Source organism: Balaenoptera musculus, chromosome 8 (assembly GCF_009873245.2).
Source record: "Balaenoptera musculus isolate JJ_BM4_2016_0621 chromosome 8, mBalMus1.pri.v3, whole genome shotgun sequence".
Classification (NCBI taxonomy): domain Eukaryota; kingdom Metazoa; phylum Chordata; class Mammalia; order Artiodactyla; family Balaenopteridae; genus Balaenoptera; species Balaenoptera musculus.
Window position 1 is genome coordinate 105,161,994 of NC_045792.1, and position 24,281 is coordinate 105,186,274.

The window sequence follows — 24,281 nt, forward strand, 5'->3', positions numbered from 1 at the left end:
ATCCAGAGAAATGGAAGGTTGGTATTGAACATAAAGTAGTAATCAAAATTTTGCTCATTAAGTTACTTAAAATTAATTTCTCTTCTCAAAGTGCTTCAAAAACAAATTAAATGACTCCTCTTTTTGTTTAACTGATAATATAGTCAAAAGAATCTTTGATATTTTCATACATAAACTAACATAAGCCAAGAACTCCCACTGATGCAGTGCTTAAAACTATATATTTATAATTTCCTATTTTATTGGCATGAATATTTCTAAACTTAAAAACCTTCCTGGTAAGTTCTTTTAATTTCTTATGACAAAAATTTCTCACAACACACAAATATTTACAACATATACACTGTTTTCAGTTCTTTACACTGAATTTCAAAGACAAACATTTTTTTATAGGTTACCACAGAACAAAAGCTGTGACTCATGTTTTTATTTCATAAACTATTATAAGTTAAAGTGAATAGAGTTTTTTAATATTCCTTGTAGCATTTTACAAGTGCAACAGAAAACTTGACCCAAATTAAGATAGCTGTAGTTCGATAAATGTTGCTTGTTGTCATCACATTTGTTCACAGCAAATTTTTTGAAAAAATAAGCACCAATCATTCTTGCAAAGAACAATTTTATCTAAAAGGATTGAAAAGTGTTAAATACAAGGTCTTTAATTTACATGACAAGCAATAAATACGCTGTATCGAAACTCATCCTGCACACTGCTACCCTCGTACATATAACGTACTGAATGAAAAGTTAGCTGTCACGCATGTAATTGTACTTTTTTTTTTTTTTTTAAAGAAACCAATTTCACTCCCACCCGACCGATGGTCTGCTATTTAACCTTAACCAAGGTCACAAACAGTACACCTGGGCCAGCAAACTGTGAAACTGACAAAACTCCAAGGGGGAAACATCTAGCAAATAAATCAATAAGCCAAAGAACATTGCTGGTGATATTAGCATATACTAGAAAACCTTAATATGCTGCTACTATGATTTGTTTTAAATTATTTTTTAGTCATATATTAAAGAGCCAGTTGATGCTCTTAAAGTTAAAAAAAAGAAAACTGTGTAGCCACATTATTGTTTTCAACGTCCTGTGTGGAAAGTTGCTATCACTGTACAATTTTGCTTGAGCCTTTATTTTACAACAGGGCTTTACCTCTAACTCAGAATTGCACATAAGAAGGCTATTTAAAAAGTACAATAAAAATTTGCACAAATCAGACTTTTAAGAAGAGTCAGTACGCTGTACACTTTCTACAGTATTATGGTGATAAGTGAAAAGACAACAGAAGCGCTGCCCCTAAAATGTTTTCAGTTGAGGAGTAATTGACTGGAATTGTTTATTTCTTTAAAGTAGTTATCCCGGGTCAAATTAAGACCAAGAGCTTACTATGCGTTAAGCCTCAAAGACTGATCTTCTCTTCTCCTGGAAGAAATGTCAATATCTATAGAGTCTTTCCCGACTATGAGCCTCAGTCGCTTAGCTGGAGGAAGAGGGATGAAGTCATCTTCAAAGTCATCATCATAATCATCCTCCTCTTCATCTCCCTCCGAAGAGGAGGGATCATCGGTACTTTCCTCCTCATACTGACTGTAGTCATCGACTTCCATGCGGGACTCCAGGAGAGAAAGAGGATCACTACAGCACACCCCATTTTCGTGAAGCCCCTCTGTATACGACCCCCTACTTTCCTCGTCCCGTTTTAGCTGGATTTTTAGTTTTGTAGAACTACTGCCTGATCCTGAGTTAAATCCATTATTAAGCTTTGCTACATAGAGATTATTATCATTTTCATGGTCTTTACTTAACTTGATGCTTATTTTTGAAGAATTCATTCCATCATTCTCTTGGTCATTTGTCTTGCTGCTGCTGTCATGACGCCTACGAAGAGTCAATTTGGGAATCCCAGAGTTATTTTCTAGGATTAACTGTGCATCATACCTAGTGATCCGCCTCTTCTTTTTACTTTTTGCAGTTCGGAAGCTGTCTTTTGTTTTGAAGCTGTCTGATGCGACCACAGAGCCACTAACAGGAGAAGGGGGCCAGTCCGTGTAGCTCCCGGGCACGCCCTCCAGGCTGCTGTGCTCGCCCTGGTCAGGGTGGGACCCCACCCCCTCTCGCCCCACGCCAGCTCTGCCAGGGGAATCGCGCACCGCAGCGGACTCCTCTGCTTCTGCCAACTGTCTCACCAGTTTCCCTTGCCGTGACTTCTTTTTTGACGTGCTGCTGTCACTCTTAGGACACTTGGCCTCCCCCTCCTGTGCAGCTTCATGAGCCAGTTCTTCTTCCTGCACCGCAGGGGCTGGTTGCTCGCCACTGTCTGGGCAAGGTTCCGTCAAGCTGCTTTTGTAGCCATCCAACGTATTTGGTTCAAGCTTGATGTCGGAGGTCTCCTTCAAATTCACCCTCGTCCTCACGGACCGCCTGGTTGTGTAGGCGCAGGGGGCGCCCTCCACGTGCGCAGGGGCGCCTCGCCCGGAGTTCTGCTTGTGCCCTCTCGCGGCGTGTCTAGTTAAGCACCCACTGGCCACCGCGGCCGGGACTGGTCCCTCTGGCTCCTTATCTTTTTTAATGGGCAAATTTTTGTACAGAACTACTTTAGGCTCTTTAAGTACTAAGTTTCCCATTTCGAGTTTTCCCGAAGCACTCTTCTGCTCCAGCCGTTTGCAATGATTTCTTAATTTTATCTTTGAAAGTAAAGGCTTTGCAGGTTTTTTCAGTTTCTTTGGTACCCTGGAATTATTCATAGGAGTTAGCTTAGATGAGGTAGAGTTGGAAGAAGCTGGAATTCTTGACATGGACTGCCTTGTTAATGCTCTGCTCTTGCTGTTCTTCTTCATACCAACTGAAGATTTTCGGTTAGAAGCTGCAAAGTTTAAAAAAAAAAAAAAAAAGGATGAAAAACAGTCTTGGTAACACGGTAATGTTCAACAAAACAATGCCAACACCCAGACGATTAGCTATGAAATGTTTAGATTATACAAAAAACGTGGTAGACAGACCCCAGTTGCGTTTCTGCCAGCACACAAGCACTTCCTACAGTTTTCCTTTATATTCTCTTTCTAATTTCTGCCTCTAATTTAAGAAGCATCTATGCACTTTCCAGGTAAGTAATTTTAGGGTTAAAGAGCTCTTAGCACAGCGACCTGGATTTCACTCTAAGTGTCCTTAATCTATCACGACACTGGTCCAAACTGAATATTTCTTTTCTGATTTAGTCTTTTACCACATAAAATATTTGAAGTAAAGCTAAGTAAAAATATTCTTCTTTCATAAATTCTTCTTAAAATCATCATTTAAAATGTTTCTAAAATCCATTATTCATTAACTAAAGTATATTACTTGACTAGTAATCCAGAACAGCAACAGATGACTAAAGGGCTCTGAGACAAATTCTACCACGATGTTTTCAAATAAGAAAAAGAGATCCTAAGAACCATATATTGTTACTCCCACTAGACATTTATCCCAAAATACCACACCGTCTAAGCTGTTCCCTTCAATGCTGTGAGGACCAGCAGAGACTTTGAAGGCTGTGGAACTTACTTGGCCCCATCCCTCCGTTGACTGCCCGCTGCCGACAATCAAACCGAAAGAGGGAAGAAGCGCACTGCTAGAGTTACACTCTCGGGACAAGGGGGGCCCAACTTCCTTACTCTGGACAAGGATACAAAAAGGCTGTGACAATCCTACTGGGGATGACAACCTGAGAACATGACAGTTGAACGGCTTCTCAAAAGGCTTATATGTGACTCAAGTGTAAGGTGGCCCCGTGGTGGGCCTCTGACCTTGCCACTGACTTTCCTTTCCGCCATCTTTGTTTTTCTCTACGTTTACATTTTGGATTTATATTCATAGTGTTTTACGTGAGTCAATTTCTCGATTAATTAGTCTGCTCCCCATCCCCCACTTGAAAAGCTCTTCCCATCAAAATACCCCTTTAAATCATTCACTACGGAAGTTGAGATGACCAAACGAATCATCACCACCTCTCACCAGAAAACAGAGGGAATAAAAACCAGTGAACGTGGGTAAGCCCAGCACACTGCCCGACAAGACTGTTGCTTACTACACGCCTGAGGGTCGCCAGGGTGACTGCTGTTCCTTCTGCATGGCTGAGCAAGTTAGGTCACCATTCGTTAGTTTTTATTGAGAGCGAGGAGCAAGAATGCATAACAGCATTCCAAAAATATCAAAGCGCCAAGAACAGAAGTCTCTGCGCTCAGGAAGACTGGCTCACGAATGGCTTTGGGATCTCCAAACCAGCAGAATTCCCAGGAATGAGATCCACTGATTGAACCAAGAACACGCTTATCTGTGTGGGCTGCTACCAGGGAGGCAACTTTTTTTTAGAATAGTAGTAGCAGTAAAGTTTGGGTGCCACTCAATTTGAGAACAACCGACGTATTATGAACTGAATTATACAAAACTTACCAGAAATAATTTTTTAAATATAAGGATATTTAGGGACTGCTTTTGCTAAAGGATTTCTTTGTGCTTACAAGGCTTCCTACAAGGTGAGAGTAGATGTGCTTATGATGTAAACACACCAGTGCTGGTGCTTGCCTTTCTCAAATGTGGCTATGGTGAGACTTTGCTGTCTATGGCTCTTCAAGGACCATTCTATGACCAAGGTCAGCGGTTCTCATTTCATACCTGCAACCACCCCTCCACAATCATCACTTATACCGTGTATCCTTGACTGCAATCCCCCTGCAATTTGGATCCAACCCGTCCTCCTAAACAGCGCCTTTGCCAGTCTGCCTCACAGTCTCCTTGTCATGAAATCCAGCGGACCCTTTCAGCCCATACCGTTTTTTTCCTTCTCTGCAGAATGTGACGCTGCTAACCATTATTCTTCCTGAAACCCCTCTCTCCTTGGCTGCTCGCGAGAGCACACTCTCCTGGCCTTCCCTCCGTGTCCCGGGCACTCTTCCTCCATCTGCCCGGTGGACCGCACTCCTCAGGTCTCTGCTGTCCTAGGCCCCTTGAAAACTCTACTCAGCCTCCAGGCGATAAGCAGCCACTCCTCCACGGCTATCACCATCGATATGCTGGCAGTTCCCAAACCACGGTCTCTAGCCTGATTCTCGCCTTAATTACAGATCCGCATCACCGAAGGTCCACTGGGACCTTGATTGCCCGCTAAGATTGTCTCATGAGCCCCTCACAAGTCAACATGCCCAAAGGGAACTCACCACCAAGCCTAAGTTCTCCACCTTGGTCAATGACACCACCACCCAGCCAGCTGCCCAAGCAGACACGGGGAGGTCATCCTTGACGCCTGCTTTCGCTAACTCTCACCAACCAGCCACCATTCCTGTGGAGTCCACTCCTGCAGTGTCGCTGGAACCCCGTCCTTCTCTCCATTCCTGATGCCACCATTTCCTGCCTTGCCTCTGGCACTAGCTCCCGCCTTTCCTTGCCTCCCTACTGCTTCCCCGACATTCCATCCCCCACCACGCAGCCCAGATGATTCTCCTAGTACGCCACGTCACTTCTGGGCTTTAAACCTGCCAATAACCTAATACCTAAGAATAAAGTCCAAAATTTGAAATTATGCTCACATCCCTCCTTCCCACCTTCTACTCCGGCCTTGGTGAACTTTAGTGATGCAAATCCTACACTCGTGCCCACACCTTCATTTGTGACGTTCCCTCTGCTTTGAGCACGTTTCACTTGGCCAACTTCTCCTCCCCTTTTAAGACTCAGCTCAGCAAACACTTCTCTCAGGAAGCCTTTCATGACTCTACACATGACAGGTTACCCTTCCTATGACTCTTCATGGCACCTGAGATTCTCCTCACTCAGGCACTGACTTTTAATCATTGGATGAATCTCACTTATGGTGATTTTGAATCTGGGCTCTCCCCCTTCCACCCCTCCTTCCGAGAGGTTCATTGTTAGCTGACTGCAGTGAACCACTGACAAAGCACTTCAGTGTGTGTTTTAAAGAGCACAAGAGACACTGAATTTGATGCTACGTATTATTTCAATAGAGAGACTTCACTTACATATTTATGTATTTATCAATGTATTCTCATTTTGTTTGAAAAGCATTATCTCAACAAAAGCCCAGCTAAAAGGCGTGCTCAAGCCAAACGGCAGAAAAGGCACAGCCCGGCTGGGTAAGAGAAATGTGAGCAACGTGACTAAGCACCCAGGGCTCTTCACTGTGCCACGAAGGCGCTGCTACGCTATCGCGGGGGGATGGGGGTGAGTGCCAGCAACAGTAGGCTGAGGGAGAGATGGTGGTCACAATGGCAAACTAAGAAAAGTCTATCAAGAGACTGAGGATCCTGACACAGTGGAGGGAAGGCACGGCCACGGCTCCCCTGGCTTTGGCACTAACACACCATGTGTGGCCCTCTTCCCTCATAGCTGGGACAAATCCCAAATGCATAAACCTAGACAGTAATTTCAGGTGAAGATACACATTCTTAGCAATTAGTATATACTAGGTACAGTGCCAAATGGCCAAATTAGTATGATCTCAATCATAATAAGCATTCTTTGAAGTAAGAGCTATTACACTAAGTGAAAACCAAGTTCAGGTGGGCTAGCGGGCCTAAGAGCGTCCATCCGGTCAGCGGCAGAGATGGGACTTGCACTGAGGTCTGTGGCTCCAGATCTCAAGCTTTTCACCACACCGTCACACGGCCTCTAAGGGACGCCACAGAGCCATTACGGGGCCGGTCCCAACTCCTGCGAAAGGACCCATCGCGGTTCCCTCAGGGTGTCCGCAAAATCACAAGGCAGCTCTGTGTGGGCATGGAGAATGACAGCCAGACACAGGAGCAGCAAAACGACATCAAAGCTTCCAGAACGCTCGGGCTGCACCCATGCTCCACACTGGACAAGCCCCAGAAACGCACGTGGTGGAGCCAAGGGAACACGAGGGCCACACACAGCTTGGCATGTTCCGAACATGAGGATCCAAAAAACCCTCAATAGGATTTTAAAGACTTCAGTTCAAGGAGTTTGTCAGGCACAAGAAGCAGGCTCCACCTCATGCAACCAACACAGGAATGAATGGCTGGAAAAGGGTGTTGGAAAGGATTCTGAAGCAGCCTGAAGGCTCAGCAGAAAAGTGTTCAGACCAACCAGTGATGTCTGTGGCGGGCGAGACAGTGACAGGTGGTGGCCCAGCCCACTGTCTCCAGGACAGGCGCTCCTTGGTCCAGCTGAGTGAACCTATTCCACAGGTGGCAGTCCTCTGGGACTTGCACCAACTCGTGGCATTTTCAGTGACTCACGTCCAGGGTGCAGCACTATGGGGGTGGCCTAGCCACTGAGGCACAAGAGGCCTAAAAACCCGGCTCTTCCAGTAAGGGCATTATAATGCAGGTCTGTGGACTGAATCTGTGAAAATGGATTGCTTGTCTCCTCTCTGGATGCTAAAGCAAACAGTCAAGTTGTGGTTCTTGAGACACCTTCCAAAAAAGGACCTGCATGGAAGGAAGAAATAATTTTTTCTTCCAACTAGGCAGAAACGTTTCTTTAAAAAGAACAAACACGCTGTTCAAAGAAAGCAGTTCCTCTCTAGCTGTCAGCTGCTAAATTCTAACCAAACTGCAGGATAAGATGGGTACTCGGAACCTATACACAAGGTGTATGCCCACGCCCCTTGGGAGAAAGGCTTGGGAACCTCTGGCCTTGCATCCACTGCAGTCTCAAAAAGTCTTTTCTTTCAAACAGGTAGAAGGGTTTGGTCAAGACACAAACAGCAAAAGAAATACAGCCTAAAAGAACACATGTAAGAGCCCGAGAAAACACTGCTATGAACATACTTAGTGCACAATGTTCTCAGAGACCACTGGAGTAAACCTCGAGCTCCTTCAGAGCCCTGAGCCACGTCTAGCAACTGTCACATGACCCTCAAAGCTACTTATGCCAACCCTTGAATTACTCAAGACAATCATTCTGCAGAAAAGTAATCTGAATAAAATAAGCACCCTAATATAAGCAGTCACGGTGAAGTGCTGTATTTCTACTCTGTAATGCTGAGACTACAGCGCAAAGGGATCACCTGTTCCCTCCAGCCTTTAGGAAGTGGCACGCACAGCCTGCTCTGCACAGGTACCGTGTCCTCGTCCCATCCCGGAGCTCAGGCATAAACTCCCCAAGGGAGGGGCCCAGGTCTCATACACTTTTCTATCTCTTTTTAACAACTAGCAGGCTATGAACATGTATTTGGTTTATTAATAAATATCCCATAGATGGTCACATAACAGAACACTCAACACCTTCCAAAAATTTTTCCTGTTTTGATTTTTTAAACTAAGTGGTGTACTGAGTTCAGTAGCTACATATCAGTATATGGTTAACGCATAAGAACACAAAACACCCGCACGAATGTCACAGAGCCATGTGGACAGTGTCGTGGCCATCTCCACATGTGGCTGGCAGCACACTCCTAAGTGTTTTTATGTAGACATTTATAAAATGGGATTCACAAGTCGCCAGTTTCACCAAGGAACCAGACTCAGAAAACAAAATGTTGATTATGCTGCGTTTATTATTAAAACCAACAATCAACAGTGAATGACGAACTAACTGCTCTTCTTTGTTGACTTTGGACGTTAAGGACTGGAATAGGAATGCAGTATCGCTTTTCCACGGCAGAGGTTACCCCTGGCCCCTGACTCCCAGCAGTAGGTTGAGTCAGGATTCACGGCAGTGACATTCACCATCACGGGAGACACCTTCCCTTTTCTTTGGGATTTTCTGTAGTGGAGAGGAGTACCCAGAGTTGGGCTGAAAACATCTGAAGACAGGGAGAAGAGCCTAAAATAATCAGACCTCAGACGGTACTTACTGCTAAGAAGTATGTATGGACATTTATAGTGCCAAAACAGGCATACTTTGGGGACTATCAAGTTAAAACTTTTAACTTTATTCCTATCAGAGACAAGTCAGACTAAGGAGCCTACTGCTTTAGCAGCAACTAGAGAAAACTGGTGTTACCCGGATGAAAAACAGTAGCAATCAGGACGGTTCCAGGACTTCAAGGCTCCACAAACGTGATGTGTTTTCTTGTGCTCACTTAGGATTTCTTCTCTTTCTTTTCTCTTTATTCTTCATTCTCTTTTTCCAGTTTCCATCAGGTCTTGCCCCCCCACACAACTGGTATCTTAAAGCTTGTTTCTTTCTCCTTTTCATCTCTCTTGCTACTTTCGGTCGAGTGGCTATTACAACACGTCATAGTATAATGACATTCAAACTGCTCCTCTATCACAATTCTGAGTCTGGTAACTGGTGGTTTGGTGAATTGGGTCAGTTCATTTTGAAAACGGCAAGCAAGCAGTAAAAGGGTGGAAGCCTTGAGGCCAGAAGCTATGAATTCCCCAAGTCCATCATTCATCCTAACAGACTGGCCAGGCGCAAACACGTATGTGCCTGTGTGACGCCACCCCGTCCTCTGTCTTTTTGCGGACCTAACAATATCATTACAGAGAAACTAACACCTTGAAAAGCTTTCTGTCAAACATATGATGACCCTGGAACACACGATGGAGAATTTAATATCCAGTTACCCAGTATTCAAGACAAGCAGACAATTCAGTACCATATTAAATCTGGAGGCATGATACAGACTGCTTTTGTGCTCGAATCACTTCTAGAACCTTGCAGTGCTGGTGAAGTGCATGAATCCCAGAGTTTCTCTCAATGTTTAAAAGATCAAAACTATTAGAGCATGCTTTAGAAAGCAAACTATGTGAAAATACTTAAAAAAAAAAAAAAAAAGATATGCTTATCAAATCTCCCTTACTTACTTGCATTGTTTTTTTCCTGAGTGGTATCTGCATCAGTGTTAGAGCTGACAGATTGACTGTCTGAATTTTTGCTGCTGTCACCTAACTTTTTAAGCCTATTTAAACGTTTATCTGTTTCTCTGAGTCCATATTTGCTATTGATAACAGGAGCAGGCGCAGGCAGTCCCACTCTGGATTTAAAAGCACCAGTTCCCCGTCTGAAAGAGAAACAGCACAGGTTACACAAACAGCATTCTCACTGACGTAAGCCTGGTTGCTGAGCGCGCTTGGCCACATCAGATCAGCAGGTGTGATGAACTGACGAGGCCCTAATCGCCACTGGAAAGCCACTAAGCCTAGGACTCTCAAAATACATACATATATAAAATTAATGCAAAAAAGCCCCAGACTTAAAACAATTTGTTATGACAATTGCCCATGAGAAGCTATTGGTTGGACCCTGTAGAATTTCAAGTGTAGGTAAAAATAAATAAATAAAATTTCAATTTCAAAACCGACTGGTACAATAATTAGGTCTAAACTGTAACTGAAATAACCCACCTGTTAATTATACCCCAGCTTTGTTCTGCATAATTTAACACTACGTTACTGAATATTGAGAATTACGGAATTAAAAGAGGAACCAGCGAATTTCCATAAATTAAGTCATTACTTAGAAGCTAATGTTAGATACAAACAAATACTAACTGAAATTCTGTATAAGAAGGCTAGGCTATCTTAGTGAAAATCTCACTTCTGGAATAATGAAAACTGTTAAATTCCTCCTTTAAAGTTACTGAATGAACATAATTAACAAAATCTTACTAAATAAAGGACATTAAAAGACTTGCTTTTACCACTGGCTAAGAATGATTTGTAACCTGCTTTAGTTATATTATATTTATATAAATTCTAATGAAGTGGGTGCTTAATAAAAAGTCCTCCTAAACCTCCTTAATGAACCTAGCTTTGCAAATCTTTGCTTTATTCAGTGTTATAAAGGTAAATTTCTACTCGCTCTGCTCAAAAGAATAAATAAAATATAAATTAATGAGGTTAAAAAAATTAAGCACTACATATTGCATTTAAAAAATGATAAATCTCTTTGGCCAAAACTGCCTTCACTGACTTGCCTTTCACTGGCCTTAGCTTGTTAAAGAAAAGCCATATAATAACAGCTTCTGAACTTGAGGCAAAATTGTGAACACTTCCCATTATGAAAGCAATACTGCCCTCCAAAAGATCCCATGTGATTTATTTCTTTCAGGATTTAGATGAGGAGAAAATAACTTTTCTCCTTCAAGGAATCTGAGTATTTCACCTTTTGCTAAGGGAGAACAAAAATTTTATTTTCTCTCTCTCCCTCTTAAACCTCTTAACGCCAGGCAGGAGCACAGACCTAGTCTGAATGCAGAGACTATGTTTGGTGACTAAGGTGAGCATTCTTGCCTTCTTCGCCTTCCTAGAATGGATTTGGAATTCTACTTTTATTAATGCTTTTGTAAAAACATCAAACGTATTGTGGGACTGCCTCAATTCTTTTTTCAAAAGGTGCATTAGAAATCACTGTAAAAGCCTCTAGGTAGGTAACCTTCACCACGGCAGGCCAACAATTACACTCCACTCCACCATAAAGTATACTCAGAAAGTAAATGCATAAATCCTAAAGGCTGTTTCATCTCAGGTGGGTTAATGAATTAATAAATTTTTTTCAGATATTCTGTGCCTTTTTACCGTAACTTGTAACATTTCTGGAAAGATGGGCCATACTTAAATACAAAATAAATGATCATGGTGGAATTATCTGGAAATTTTTTTTTTTAAAGTAAAACTCTCCCATTCATCTGTTTCTCTACTTCCTTTACTTCTTTTTAACTTATGACAGTAACACATGCTTGTGTTTGCTGCAACAGGTGAGACAATCTTAGGCTCTGTCTCCATAAAGAGGAAGTCAATAGTGCTCCCCAGCCAGCCTCCATCCCCAGAGCCCCCCGCCCCCCCCAGCGCCAGTGCTAACCATCTGCCAGCACCTCATCTTCTGCTCCTTTGCCATGAGCTACACACCTATTCACATTGTTGTTTCTTCCTAAGCAAACAATACCCAAAGAGGATAATACCATACATCTTACTCAGCAACCAGCTTGCTTTCTTTTTTTTCCCCCAGCTTTCTTATTACATCATGCACAAGTAAATCCGAACTGAACATGTTTTGAAAGTTGTACCTTTTACACAGACTAAACATTCCATAATCTATTCAAGCACTACTGGTGATTACTGCAACTTGTAGGTTTTTGGTTTTTGCTTGCCACCATGAACGCTGCTGCTACCTTGCTTTGAAACCAAATCCTTACTGACTAATGCTCCTACTTCCATAGGATAGATTCTTCCATATGGAACTGACTGCCAGACAAAAGGGTGTGATGATTTTGAACAAATATTGCCAGATTACTTTCCCAAAAGGTTACAGCAATTTACAGCCCTAGTGACACTGTGTAAGTGCCTGTTTCTCCACATCCTCACAGCACAGAGTATACTTCTAAATTTTGCCAATTTGATAGTGAAAACGGATACCTAGTTATTGTTTTCCCTGTTTATGGCCATCATTTTCTGTGTAGCATCTTCCCTACCTCTCTTTTCTCTAGTGGAAGTCTGTCTTTTTTTTTAATGAGCTTATAGGAGCTTTTTGTCCTTGGGATATTAACTCTGCCGTATATGTACATTTTTCCCCCTTCAGTTTGTCATTAATCTGACTTTTGCTTTCAGCTATTCAAAAATTTTCATATTCACCATTTCTTGTCTTAACTTCTTTCAGAAGATTTCTACTACCCCAAGGGTAGACGTATACATTCTCCTAATTTTTTTTCTAATCATCTTACATTACATTTTTAAATTTAAAATTTTAATCCATCTGGAATTTATCTTGTATATGCTGTGAGATGGGAGTTGAGCTTGGTTTTCTTCCAGGCACACAATGAATTATGTCACTATCATTTATTAAAGAAATCATCGTTTCCCCATACGTGGTATTAAGACTTCATACACACTCGGCTCTATTTCAAGAGTCTGCTCATGTCCTCTTGTTTGTCCACATCAGCCAGTATCATCAAGTTTTGATCACAATTGTTTCACAGTAAATTTTTAATATCTGTTAAGGCCAACTGCCCCTAACTATACTTTAGAAATTTTTTCTTGGCTATCATCAGACATACTTTCATATAAGCTTTAAAACAATTTGGTCCTTCCTATTCTTCGGTCCCTCATTAGATTTCATTTCTCAAATTTTCTAGAGTGAAATTTGCAGTACTTACTTATGAAAGTATTACAATTACTATTTTGTTAGGATGGTTATTTCCCAGAAGCGCACATCAAATGTATCCTGGACACTGTACCCACGACGTCAGCACCTCTGTAAACCCTCTGTCCACTCTCCTTCCTTCACTGGGCCACCTCTTTTCACCCTTCAGCAACTAGCACACTGTGCGTGCGTCCCTCTCATGGCACTGCCCTCACGGCTGGCGCTGTGCTAGTCTTGTTTACCGTGCCTGCATGAGGCTTAACATAGAGTAAGTAACTATTCAGTTACTATATGATGAATAATTGAATGAGTTCCTTTGGTCTCATCCTCTTGCCTAATTTCTGGAAAGGCAGAAACAATCTGGTGTTCCTGAGAATTTCAAGAATATTCCCCGCCAACCTTTAAATCAAACTCCCCAAATAGTCTGACAATAGCTGAGCCTACGGCTCTGTATGAGGTCTTTCCATGTAAAAAGGATTTGCACATGTTTCCATTTATTCCTCACACTAACCCTGTGGAGTAGGCAGGATAGCCCTTCCGACCAGTGAGAAACAGTCTCCTGGAAGAGAACTAATCGGCCCAAGGAACATGATGACACATGGGGTTCTAAACTAGGCAAAGAGCTGTTTCAGGGGTGGTTTGGAATCCTGTGTATGTGGTCACATTTTTCAGGACAGCCTCCAAAAGCATATTTAGCATATTACTTACTCCATTCATTCATTCACCAAATGTTTATCAAGCACCTACTATATATCAGGTACTGTTCTGCACGCTGGGAGTACAGCAGTAAATGAAAAAGATAAAAATCTCTGCCTTCGTGGAACTTGCATTCTAATGGGAGAATAACCAGAAACCACAAAATAAGTTTATAGCTAACATCTGAATATCAACTGTGTGCCGTTTTACATACTTTTCGTGAGATAAATTTAATCCTCACAGCAACCCTATGAGATAGTTTCTAATGTTATCCCCATTTTACAGATGGGGTAATTAAGGCACAAAAGCAGCTAAGTTGCCCGAGATCACACAGCTAATGAAATGCAGAGTCACAGGATTCCAACTTAGGGAGTCTGACGCCAGATCTCATGCACATCACCGTTATACTATGTTATCTCTTTAAGATGGTTTTAAAGCATTATTCAACTGTAATTAAACTACTTCATGGATTAAAGGGTCTTTTTGTGGACTGGTCTAAGACTTAACCAATGTTTGAACCTTTTTTTTTTTTTTTTTTGAACCATTTTTTTAATTTAGAAAAAGATAAGTTTTATCCCCCTGCGTTCCCACTCCCTCCTTGCAAAAGGGGCAAAAATGCAGCAGCATCAGGAATAGGTTTTCTGCCCTCCCTTCATGGCAAAGATCCCAGAGCTGGGAGAGAAACAGCTGGGGTTGTACCACGACTCCATGCCTCTGCTCTCTCACAACACAGGGGAAACCGCTGGCTTCCCTGAAGGGAAACGTGGGCTCTGGGGAATCAGCATTTCTCCCGAGGCCAGCTGGCTGGTGGAGAAGTAGTACCACCGCCTATCTTTGCTTCCATGCGTAAAAGGCTCTGAGGTCAGGCTGACTTGGACTTCTGCACCTGCAGTGTGGCCACACTACCAGCTCTCTCCCAGGACAGCTGTGAGGACTGAATGAGTCAGGGTGAGTAAAGCACCCAGTACAGCACGTAAAATGGGCTCAACAAATCCAGGTGTGCTCATCTGAAGAAGAATATATACATATATACACGTATGACCGAATCGCTGTGCTGTACACCTGAAACTAACAGGATCTTGTAAATCAACTATACTTCAATTAAAAAAACAAGAACAGTAACCAAAAAACCAAATCCAGGCGTGCTCCCTGTGTGGCCTATGCCAGCATGGGGGCCTTCCTGCAGCACTGGCCCGGACAAGCTTGTGAAGCTGCCTCTGAGCTCAGACACACAGAAGTCGCCACAAGGAGACGAGCAGTGTGGACAAGGAGTCCTGCTAAGTCAGATTTGGGGGATTTCTACAAGGACTCCAGAATCTTGATGGGTCACAAAAAGAAGCTCTTCACCAAGTAACTGAACTTAGAAATTATTAAGAGCACGTGCATCAAAACAACAATTCCAGAAGACACAGCTTGGTAGTACCCAAGACAACCTCAGGGTTTTTACATGATTAGCAGTGGTGAACTTCATTGGCCATTTTCGGAGCAACCCCACCCTGGCACCGTGTGTGTGTGTGTGTGTGTGCGTGTGTGTGTGTGTGCGTGTGTGTGTGTGTGTGTGTAAGGTATTTCCCATTCTCTCTTTAAGCATATTTGCATTCTGATTCACTCATAATGATAACTGCTGGTAATGATTTTAACATTTTAAAGGGCCAGGTGCTGGGGCCCCTAAATAGTTCTGTACTCTTTGGTTTTGCTTATGCATGCTGTACTGGGTACAATGCTGTAGAACATAAAAGACTATCCCTTATCATTGAAAGGATGAGAAGATAACGTGAGTTCATGCTCATAATCATCAGGTGGTTAAAAGAATGCAAGAGCCGAATATCTTACTTAATACTTTACCTTTCACAAGTGTAACACTCGCAGAACTCATTATTTTCTCCAAAAAACCCATCTCCATAATAACAAGAAATTTCTTCTCCAGGTTCAATATCTCTTAGGGCCTTCACACATGCTGTATCTCGACCAGTTGACACAAACTGAAATAAAATCAACTCATTAAGAAACTCATACCTGAAGCAAAAACAAAATACTTGAGATAAAATATTTTTTATGCTTACCTTACAGTTAGGTCTGCAATCTGAAAAATGTCCAAAAGATAAAGTCAATTAACTGTAGATAAGATCTGAAACACGAACAATTACAGAAATCTGAAATAAGCTTTCCACATAATTTTACCAACTTTTGATAGAAGTTTCAGGTCTTAAGTTAAACTACAGGAATATTTATTTTAATACGTTTATGCAAAAAGAAGAATTTCTATTTCCAACCCTCCTTTAAAGGAAGATAAGGTCATTCTAAGTTTTAGCAGTGCTACCCAACATTAGAGCTAACACCTTAGAAACAGAGCTTACCATGGTTTATAAATGCAGCAGGACCAAGCCAGAGCTGAGCACAGTTTTTCCTTGTGGAATACATGACACTGAAGTCGTTTTCTCCATGTCTAAGTAGCATGTTCTCCTCAATTTCTGAAAGTTCGGCAATACAACCCACCAGTAATTCTATTTTGTCATTTCGTTTCCTATTTAAAATATGTGATGTTAAAAATTACTAGTAATTATAAATCGTAAGGCTTCTTTTAATAAAATAAGCCTGTCCAATAAATACCAGGAATCAAGAAGACTTAGCTGTGCATGTTTTAGCTGACTCACTTGGATCCCCACCTGGATGTCATCTCCTTCTCCCTGGAAGCCCCACAGCCTTGTGCACAGTTACTTGTGCAGCTAGCTGCCTTACCCCTAACAGAGACTAGAAAGTCCACTAGGAATCGTGCTACCTACACCTCTGAATCCCCTACTGGACCCAGCATAGTGCTTTGCAGGCAGAAAGGACTCAAAGACCCGCCGCACTGCATTCAACTTGCTGACACTGGAGAAGGAGACAGAGACAAGCAGCAGGAGGGTCAGGAGAACCCAGAACTGGGACGCCGCCCTGTAGAGCAGCGACAGCAAATGTAATGCAAGCCAAACAAGCAATCGTCAGTGTTCTAGCAGCCACATTAAGGAAGGAAAAACAGGTGAAAGTACTTTCAGTAACATATTTTAACGCAATATAACCCAAATACTATTTCAGCAGGTAATCAGTATGAAATATTAATAAAAATATTTACAATTTAATATAAAATCTCACATGTATATCACATTTGTAGCACTTCTCAATTCAGACTAGCCACATTTCAAGGGTTCAATAGCCACCCATGGCTGGTGGCCATGGTACTGGACGGTGCAGCTCTAGAACCCAAGACCTCAAACCTCCACAGCCATGTGCAACACGGAGCCATGGGAGCCGATGAGCAGGCTGGATTCCGTCCCAGAGCAAACAGATACACTCACTCACGTACACACACCCACGCAAGAAGCCCAGGAGGAAGGCTCTTTTCCATTCCATTTTCAGGTACCTGACCCTAAAACGTTTGCTATAAAAAATACTGGGGGTGGTGTAAGAGAGGGGCTACATGTTTCTTCTGGGAGATAAGGCAGGGAACAGGCATTAGAGGAAAGATATAATCACATATTCTCTCTTTCATGTATGGCTTTTATCCCTCCTAGCTGGGCTCAACTTTACTACTTTTACTTAAGCTGGCACACATATATATTTTGAAGCAGGCATTGTGCTAGGAAGCTTCTACGCACAAAATTCCTACGTAAGCTTTCTTATAGGCCACTAAAAGACTGACTCTGGAAGCCAGGTCAGCCCCGGCATCCCTAACCTTTCAGTGGTCCTTGAGCAGGCATCCAGACTCAATGAAAGGAAAACACAAAGCATTCTGGCTTAGAGATAGGATCTGGTTCAGCTCAGACGTCTTCTTTTGTTTTTATAAAAAAAATTTTTTTTAAGTCTTTATTGAATTTGTTGCAATACTGCTTCTGTTTTATGTTTGGTATTTTGGCCCCGAGGCAGGTGGGATCTTAGCCCCCCGACCAGGGATCGAACACGCACCCCCTGCATTGGAAGGCAAAGTCTTAACCACTGGACCACCAGGGAAGTCCCCAACTCAGACTTCTAATTTCACTGTCCCGACCCCAGTCACTGGGCTGAGGCACTGGCACTGCACTGGCTCCTTTAGGGTAAGCTCTGGCCTTATTCCTTCCTACAACTTTCTTAGCACATGAACAGTAATTTAAGAGAGAACTTTAAACAAAATTACTTTACGGGTTTATACTAGTATAATAGTTACCACTCTTTTGTTGCAACAATTTTGGCTCCATTTTGTTCTGATGAATATCTATTACAAGGCAATATTTCAAATCCACTGTCGGTTGCAAACATTCGCAAGTAAATAAATACCTAAAACAGAAAAAAAAATTGATACCTACTTTACATTATTTATCTTGCTAGACTTCCTCAGAATTATAAAAGCAAACCAACACCAACAATGAAGAAATTTAAGATTAAGTAACAAATTTTGTTATTTTAAAATTTCCCTCACTTGTGTACCTGGTGCCTTGGCTATGTTACTCTAAAAGTTCACAGTAAGTTTCCCTTCTAGATGACAGAGTTTTCTCTATGGATAGTCATACAAATTATCTGATGTGTTATTAGGTCTTCATATTGATTAGTTTTATGAAAATTGGATTTAAAATTTCAGTGTTCCCTAAAATTTAGGCTTTAGTTTCCTTTACTCTTTTTTTTTTTTTTTAATTATTTATTTATTTATTTATGGCTGTGTTTGGTCTTCGTTTCTGTGCGAGGGCTTTCTCTAGTTGTGGCAGGCGGGGGCCACTCTTCATCGCGGTGCGCGGGCCTCTCACTATCGCGGCCTCTCTTGTTGCGAAGCACAGGCTCCAGATGCGCAGGCTCAGCAATTGTGGGTCACGGGCCTAATCGCTCCGCGGCATGTGGGATCGTCCCAGACCAGGGCTCGAACCCGTGTCCCCTGCATTGGCAGGCAGATTCTCAACCACTGCGCCACCAGGGAAGCCCAGTTTCCTTTACTCTTATCCAAACAGATAAATGGTATTAATTTGGTTAATAAACTCACATGTTCCTTGAATAATTTCTCCTGCATTTTGTTCTTGTTGAGAAAATAGTGCCGTGCCCACTCTCCTGAAGTCAGACATTTGAAGGCTTTCTCCAAGTGCTCATCTTTCTTGAAACGTTCAATTACTTCCTTTAGTTCTTCTTGTCTTCCTTTAATAGGCCGAAATCTGAAAGAAATCAGAACAATAACTTTAGTTATCTTCCATCATCCTTGGGCCACTGCTTAAGAGATCTTGAGAAAAAAGTAACCTAAAAACAGCCAGACCTAACAAAAGAGTAATAATAAGTAATCTTGGTAATTATTACTAAAGTAATATTGATCACCAGGAGATATAATTTCTCTTTCTTCAAACTATACTTTAATATTTTTATTTCAGTTAGCTCATTAACTGAGAGGTGACCAGGTGATTCAAATGAAAGCTGTCTGATTCAGGCTTTTATAACTAGTCATCTACTTTGGGAGGTACCAAACAACAGATCTAGAATAGAGCTCATCTAATTGAGTTAGAATGACAAGAATTTTTTAAAACATGCAGAATCAAGCCAGAAGAGTGCAAGGCAATAAGCTTCAGAAGAAGGAGGAAGCAGACAAAATCATGCCGTAAACAAAAACAGCCTCTATGTACACAGTTAGAAGAACCCCACACTAAGCATCCCAACAGGTCTTGAAACACACCTTGATGTTCCAACATCCATGTCAAATTAATCTTTGATAACTGCGTTCAGAGAACAAAAAGTGTGCAAAAGTACAACTCTAGCGGTGATACTGTTGTGGTGGTGATGGAAGGAAAAACTGTGGGGGTAGAATTTTAGAAGGCTTCCATGTAAAATCAGCTATAATGACTACAGAATATCACATGGCTATGCACATATTAACACATGATACAATCATGGCCCAAGTAAAACTTAAGTTGTACTCATTTTAAAGCTATGTTCTCAATAAAACATGTAATATGATTAAAGGTACTTGGATCTTAATTCCAAAATTTCTTCTCATGTCGATTTCATTTGGTCTACTTTCCAAAATAAGGTTTGGTTTTTTTTTAAATTAACATCCAACAAAACAAGGAATTACAGACTGTTCTTCAAATGAAATACATTAAGGAAAAAATATTAGTGTCTCAGGAGACAAACTATTTGAACTATGAATCTTGCTCTAGCATCTAAAACTGCACATCGCAGACACCTGAGAATTCTAAACTGAGATAACATCTAGCATAGACTCCAGCGAAGGAAGCATTCAAGCAGTATTTTGTTTTCCAGACAAGCTATCACAAATGTATTCATCACATTTCAGTAAGATTTTTAAGCCACAATATTTCACCAAGGCTTATTTATTAGGTGCTGTGTACACATGTGCTATGGTGGAAAATATAAGCTAGAAGACGTGGCTACTGTTCTTGAAGGTAAAATTTTGCTGGGACCGAAAGACATATTCATGCACCAAACAGATAAGCAAGGCATCAATATGCAAATGCATGTTCATGTGGTACAAGCAACACTGCTGTAGCACTTTAAAGTATGGAAATTATAACTAAGGTGTAAGGTTTGTTTGGGAAGGGGGCGGTTTGGAGTTGCCTTTGATATGGGCAATGAGGAAAGTGGTGAATTTAGATTTCTAAAGAAAAAGCAGAATATTACTATAGGCAGGAAGGAATCAAAAGAAGGAAGGCAAAGTGAGAGAAATTCTAAGCAGAGGATCTTAAGGCTTGATTCAGAGATGACAGGAGCTGAGGGAGTCAGCCGGCGAGCAACAGTAAAGGAGAGTTCTAGAACAAGGAAGAGGGGAGACATGAGGAACAGGACAGTAATACAATTTACTAGGCGGGATCTCTAGAGGTCTTCAGATGTGTGAGCCTGCTGACACCTCCAGGAACTGACTAGCTGCAGACTCCAGTTTCAGTAAGCTCTTACAACTACTAAGTAGAACAATCTGAAGGAGTTCTAGAGACATCACATGAAGAAACGGACAATGCACTGCTTTATTTCCCGTTTCAATCAGTTAGCACACCAGCCCTCACAGACAGACGAGTGGAAGTCCCTTAGACAATTCCGAATGTCTTTAATTAGGCTGTCAGACTATGGTATCAGAGAACCACTAACATAAAGATTTGCAGAACTGTGAAAGTATCCAAACTTCCATACAGTTATAATATTAAACTACTTACTTGCAGCCGTCATTAAGTGATTTCGTCAAGACTGGGTTTCTCTAAGAAACCCAGTCTAAATCCTTCTGGCTGCAACCCTGCACCACGGGGTTATTTGCAAATGAAGGACAGATAAGACCACCAAGCAGCTGTTAGCTAAGGCACACCACTCCAGGCAATACAAAGTGATGGGAAACAGATAACCGGAGTTTTATGCAGTAAACAGAAAAGCAGTAGTTCACTTTGAGCAAATACGATGAATAATTCATGATGTTAAGTGATGGCCGGGGCTACAAACGACAGGAGCCAAGCAATCTTTACATGTTCAACGTGGGACTGACCAACGGTGACAATTGTAAAATAAACGCATGGCTCGACACATTAGAGAGCAAGAGTCAGGACTAAGTTCACCTGAAGATCTTAAGAACATGCCAGAAAATAAGTTACAGACCTGGAATGGACACTGGCTATTCCTGACAGGTTTCATGTGTGCTCTCCGCTTCCTGAAACTTCCTCCCTATCTAAAAATACCTTTCAGCTATCCTTTTGTTTACTCTTTGTTCATGATGCCAAACAATTTACATGCTAAAACCAACACAAAATAATCAACTCTTGAGTTAATAATATTCTGCCTTCCACATATCCTGTGACTTTTATTTCTGCTTTCCTGCCTTCTACTGCCTCAAACACAAACCCCCAAAACTGTCCCTTGTTGCCCACTAGGCAAGAACCTCTACTTTACTTAAAATGTAATTTACTGTCAAAACTTACTGTCACAGTTGGCTGCTATAGGCGTGAAATGATAGTGAGGCAAAGGAGGAAGAAAATGGTCTGGGTGCAGATGGGAAGGGGAAGAGGCAGTTGCTTTCGATAACCCTATAGAAGGACATCAAAATCACCTGGCTGACTGTTCCAGTCAGATCCCATTGTAACAAAACTGCGGGGAAATAAAAATTATTTAATAACATAAGATTGTTAAGACTATTAGGGCCAGAGCAAAAGGCACTGAGGACCTTAGAAAAAATTCAAGTAATTTTCTATGACTGGATAGAAAAATACGCTCTGTCCTCTGCTTAACCACAATCACTCTAAATCTCCCATACAAATTGCACAAAGCTATCCTTACGCCATGGCTCCTAAAGCTAGGAGAAAATTTAGATTATCTAAAAATGATCTCCTGTTCCATAAATGAGGAAAATAAGGCCCGATGAGGGCTAAGTGCTGGAAGCACTGGGACCGCTACCCAGGCCGTTGTCGGCCCCGCTCTCATCTGAACCACGGGAGCCCTCTTGTGTCGCTCTGTCACGAGAACAGGATCTGACTTGTATTTACCGCTGCGCGCCAGCACTGAGCTCGGCCAGAGACAGCGCTGGCTGGTACCCTGACAGCACCGTGAAAGGGGTGGAAACAAACTGAGTATTTGGGGGTGGGGTGGGCTGGGCTGGGATGGCAGGGGAGGCAAGAGAAACAGGTATTCGGCATTTCCACATCAACGTGCCCCTCTTCCCTCTTAATATTTAACATTTGCTACTTTAAATAAACCAAACATTTATTTTTCTCTTTCCACACCTCTCTGATCAATGGCTGGTATAAGAAATTTAAAAATATGTCATTTACAATTATTTACTATTAAAAGGGGCAGGAAAAAACATATGAATTCACACTCCCACACACCTGTTCCCCACTCTTTCCAGAGACTGACTTCCCAGGTTTTCTTGCTATTTGGTTTTTCTGTTTCCAAACCCAAGAGACCACTGTGGCAATGAAGAAAAGTTGCAGATTTGTATTAGCTGCACTACCGTGCCCTTCCATTAGCATGTACAACCAAGAGCTACTGGAGGGAGGGGAAAGAGGAGGGGGGACAGAAAAAAGGGAGCAAGGGAAGGAGGGAGGAAGAGAGAGAAAAATGCTCAAATATTTAAGATATAAAATAAAACCATGAGTCAACATCGTGAACACATTTCCCCCTTGAAGAAAGATTAACTGCGAACTGACAGTTCGTAGATGCCGAGTGGAGGAGTCATGCTAGGACCACAGCTCTTCATTCCTTCTTGACCTGAAAATAAACAGCAACCAGAAACATACCTGGCTGAGTCCTGCAATCAGTGCTCAGCTAATCCCATGGAGTGACTCCTGATTTTTGGATGAATGATTTCTCTGAAAATTACCCTGTTATGGAGTACAGTGGTTTTTTAAATATAGCTATTACTAAGACCAAACTATTTTAAAAGGTTTGCAAAATGTTCTAAAAATAGTGTTTATGCTGACACCTCCAATTACTTAACATAAAAGAACATTTATAAAGGCTGAAACAGGTTACTTTGTATCTTATTACTGTTTGTAATGCTCTCTACCTACCTCACAGGGTTGTTGTGAGAAAAACTGTCAGATTTTGAAAAATGCCTTGAGCTCCTCGAAGGAAAGGCGCTATATAAATGCAAAAACAAACAACAACAATAAAAAACTATTTGTATAATTTGTACTTGTAATTTCTAAACAGACTTACAATATTGGTTGTAGCAGAAATCCCTAAAACGCTGTGATATTCAAGAACTTTATGAAGCCACGGGTCGGTCTAGCATGATAACAAAGTCCAGGAAGCTAAAACTCCTTCCTTCCCACATAACATCATTTTACCCTTGATTATATTAAGTTAGAAGGTCGAAAAATTTCTTTATGCTTTCTAGTCAAGCACTTGATTTTTCAAGAGGCATTTAAAGTGATTTATAAATTCATATTCAACAGTGGATACGAATAATCAAATATATAAATAAGGAAAATAAAAATTAGATGGTTACAGTAGTGGAAGGATGAGTAAGGACTACACAGGCTGAAGTCTGTGCCCTGAGAGGACTGTTCCCATTTCTTTACAATGTGATGTCCCCCAACTCCTCAGGATACCATGAAATCGCTGGTCACACAGCCTGAACGAGGGCGCATTACTGAAAGCATCCATTCCTGCTTCACTACATTCATCTCTCCACTAGCTTTTTTAAAAAAATTAGAGGTATTACTAACAACTCTATTCTCTGGTTAAAAGGAAGAATTTAAGTTTCATAACTGACAAAAGTCAACTAAATTGAAACATTTCCCAATAAACTGAAATTACTATTTTGTTTATGCTTTTTCTAGGCATTCATGCCACAACTCTGACTGCCTTCTTAGTAAATACAGGGATATGTTAAGGGTAAAAACATAAGCAATTCATAATATAGCCAAATAATTAAATATCTACTGTTTCTGAACAGTATTCCTGAAGGTACAACTGAAATAGGCAGAAAGGAGGAAGGGGGCATAAAAAAAGAGAAACTAAGTTCAAATCACAGATGTATAAACATGAGAACAAAGAGACCACTTATATAAGTAACAGACGGACAGTTTGGAGAATTAAAACCCAAAGCTCC

General features: G+C 41.5%; 1 protein-coding gene across 5 annotated transcripts in view; it reads right to left on the reverse strand.

Annotated features, from left to right (window-relative positions):
• Positions 1 to 726: 726 nt before the first annotated feature.
• The window catches only part of KMT5B (lysine methyltransferase 5B), a 51,260-nt gene continuing 27,705 nt past the window's right edge, over positions 727 to 24,281 (reverse strand). Inside the window, exons 4-11 of one of the 5 annotated variants that reach the window (XM_036860684.1) lie at positions 23,236 to 23,304; positions 18,732 to 18,897; positions 17,928 to 18,037; positions 16,105 to 16,271; positions 15,811 to 15,830; positions 15,593 to 15,729; positions 9,778 to 9,974; positions 727 to 2,867 (exon numbers count right to left, since the gene is read on the reverse strand). In XM_036860684.1, coding sequence (XP_036716579.1) covers positions 1,390 to 2,867; positions 9,778 to 9,974; positions 15,593 to 15,729; positions 15,811 to 15,830; positions 16,105 to 16,271; positions 17,928 to 18,037; positions 18,732 to 18,897; positions 23,236 to 23,304 — 2,344 coding nt within the window. In that variant the 3' untranslated portion in view covers positions 727 to 1,389. Of the gene's footprint in view, positions 2,868 to 8,499; positions 8,729 to 9,777; positions 9,975 to 15,592; positions 15,730 to 15,810; positions 15,831 to 16,104; positions 16,272 to 17,927; positions 18,038 to 18,731; positions 18,898 to 22,551; positions 22,651 to 23,235; positions 23,305 to 24,281 lie in introns of those variants that run through there. The other 4 variants (XM_036860685.1, XM_036860687.1, XM_036860688.1 and 1 more) reach the window with 4 other exon arrangements.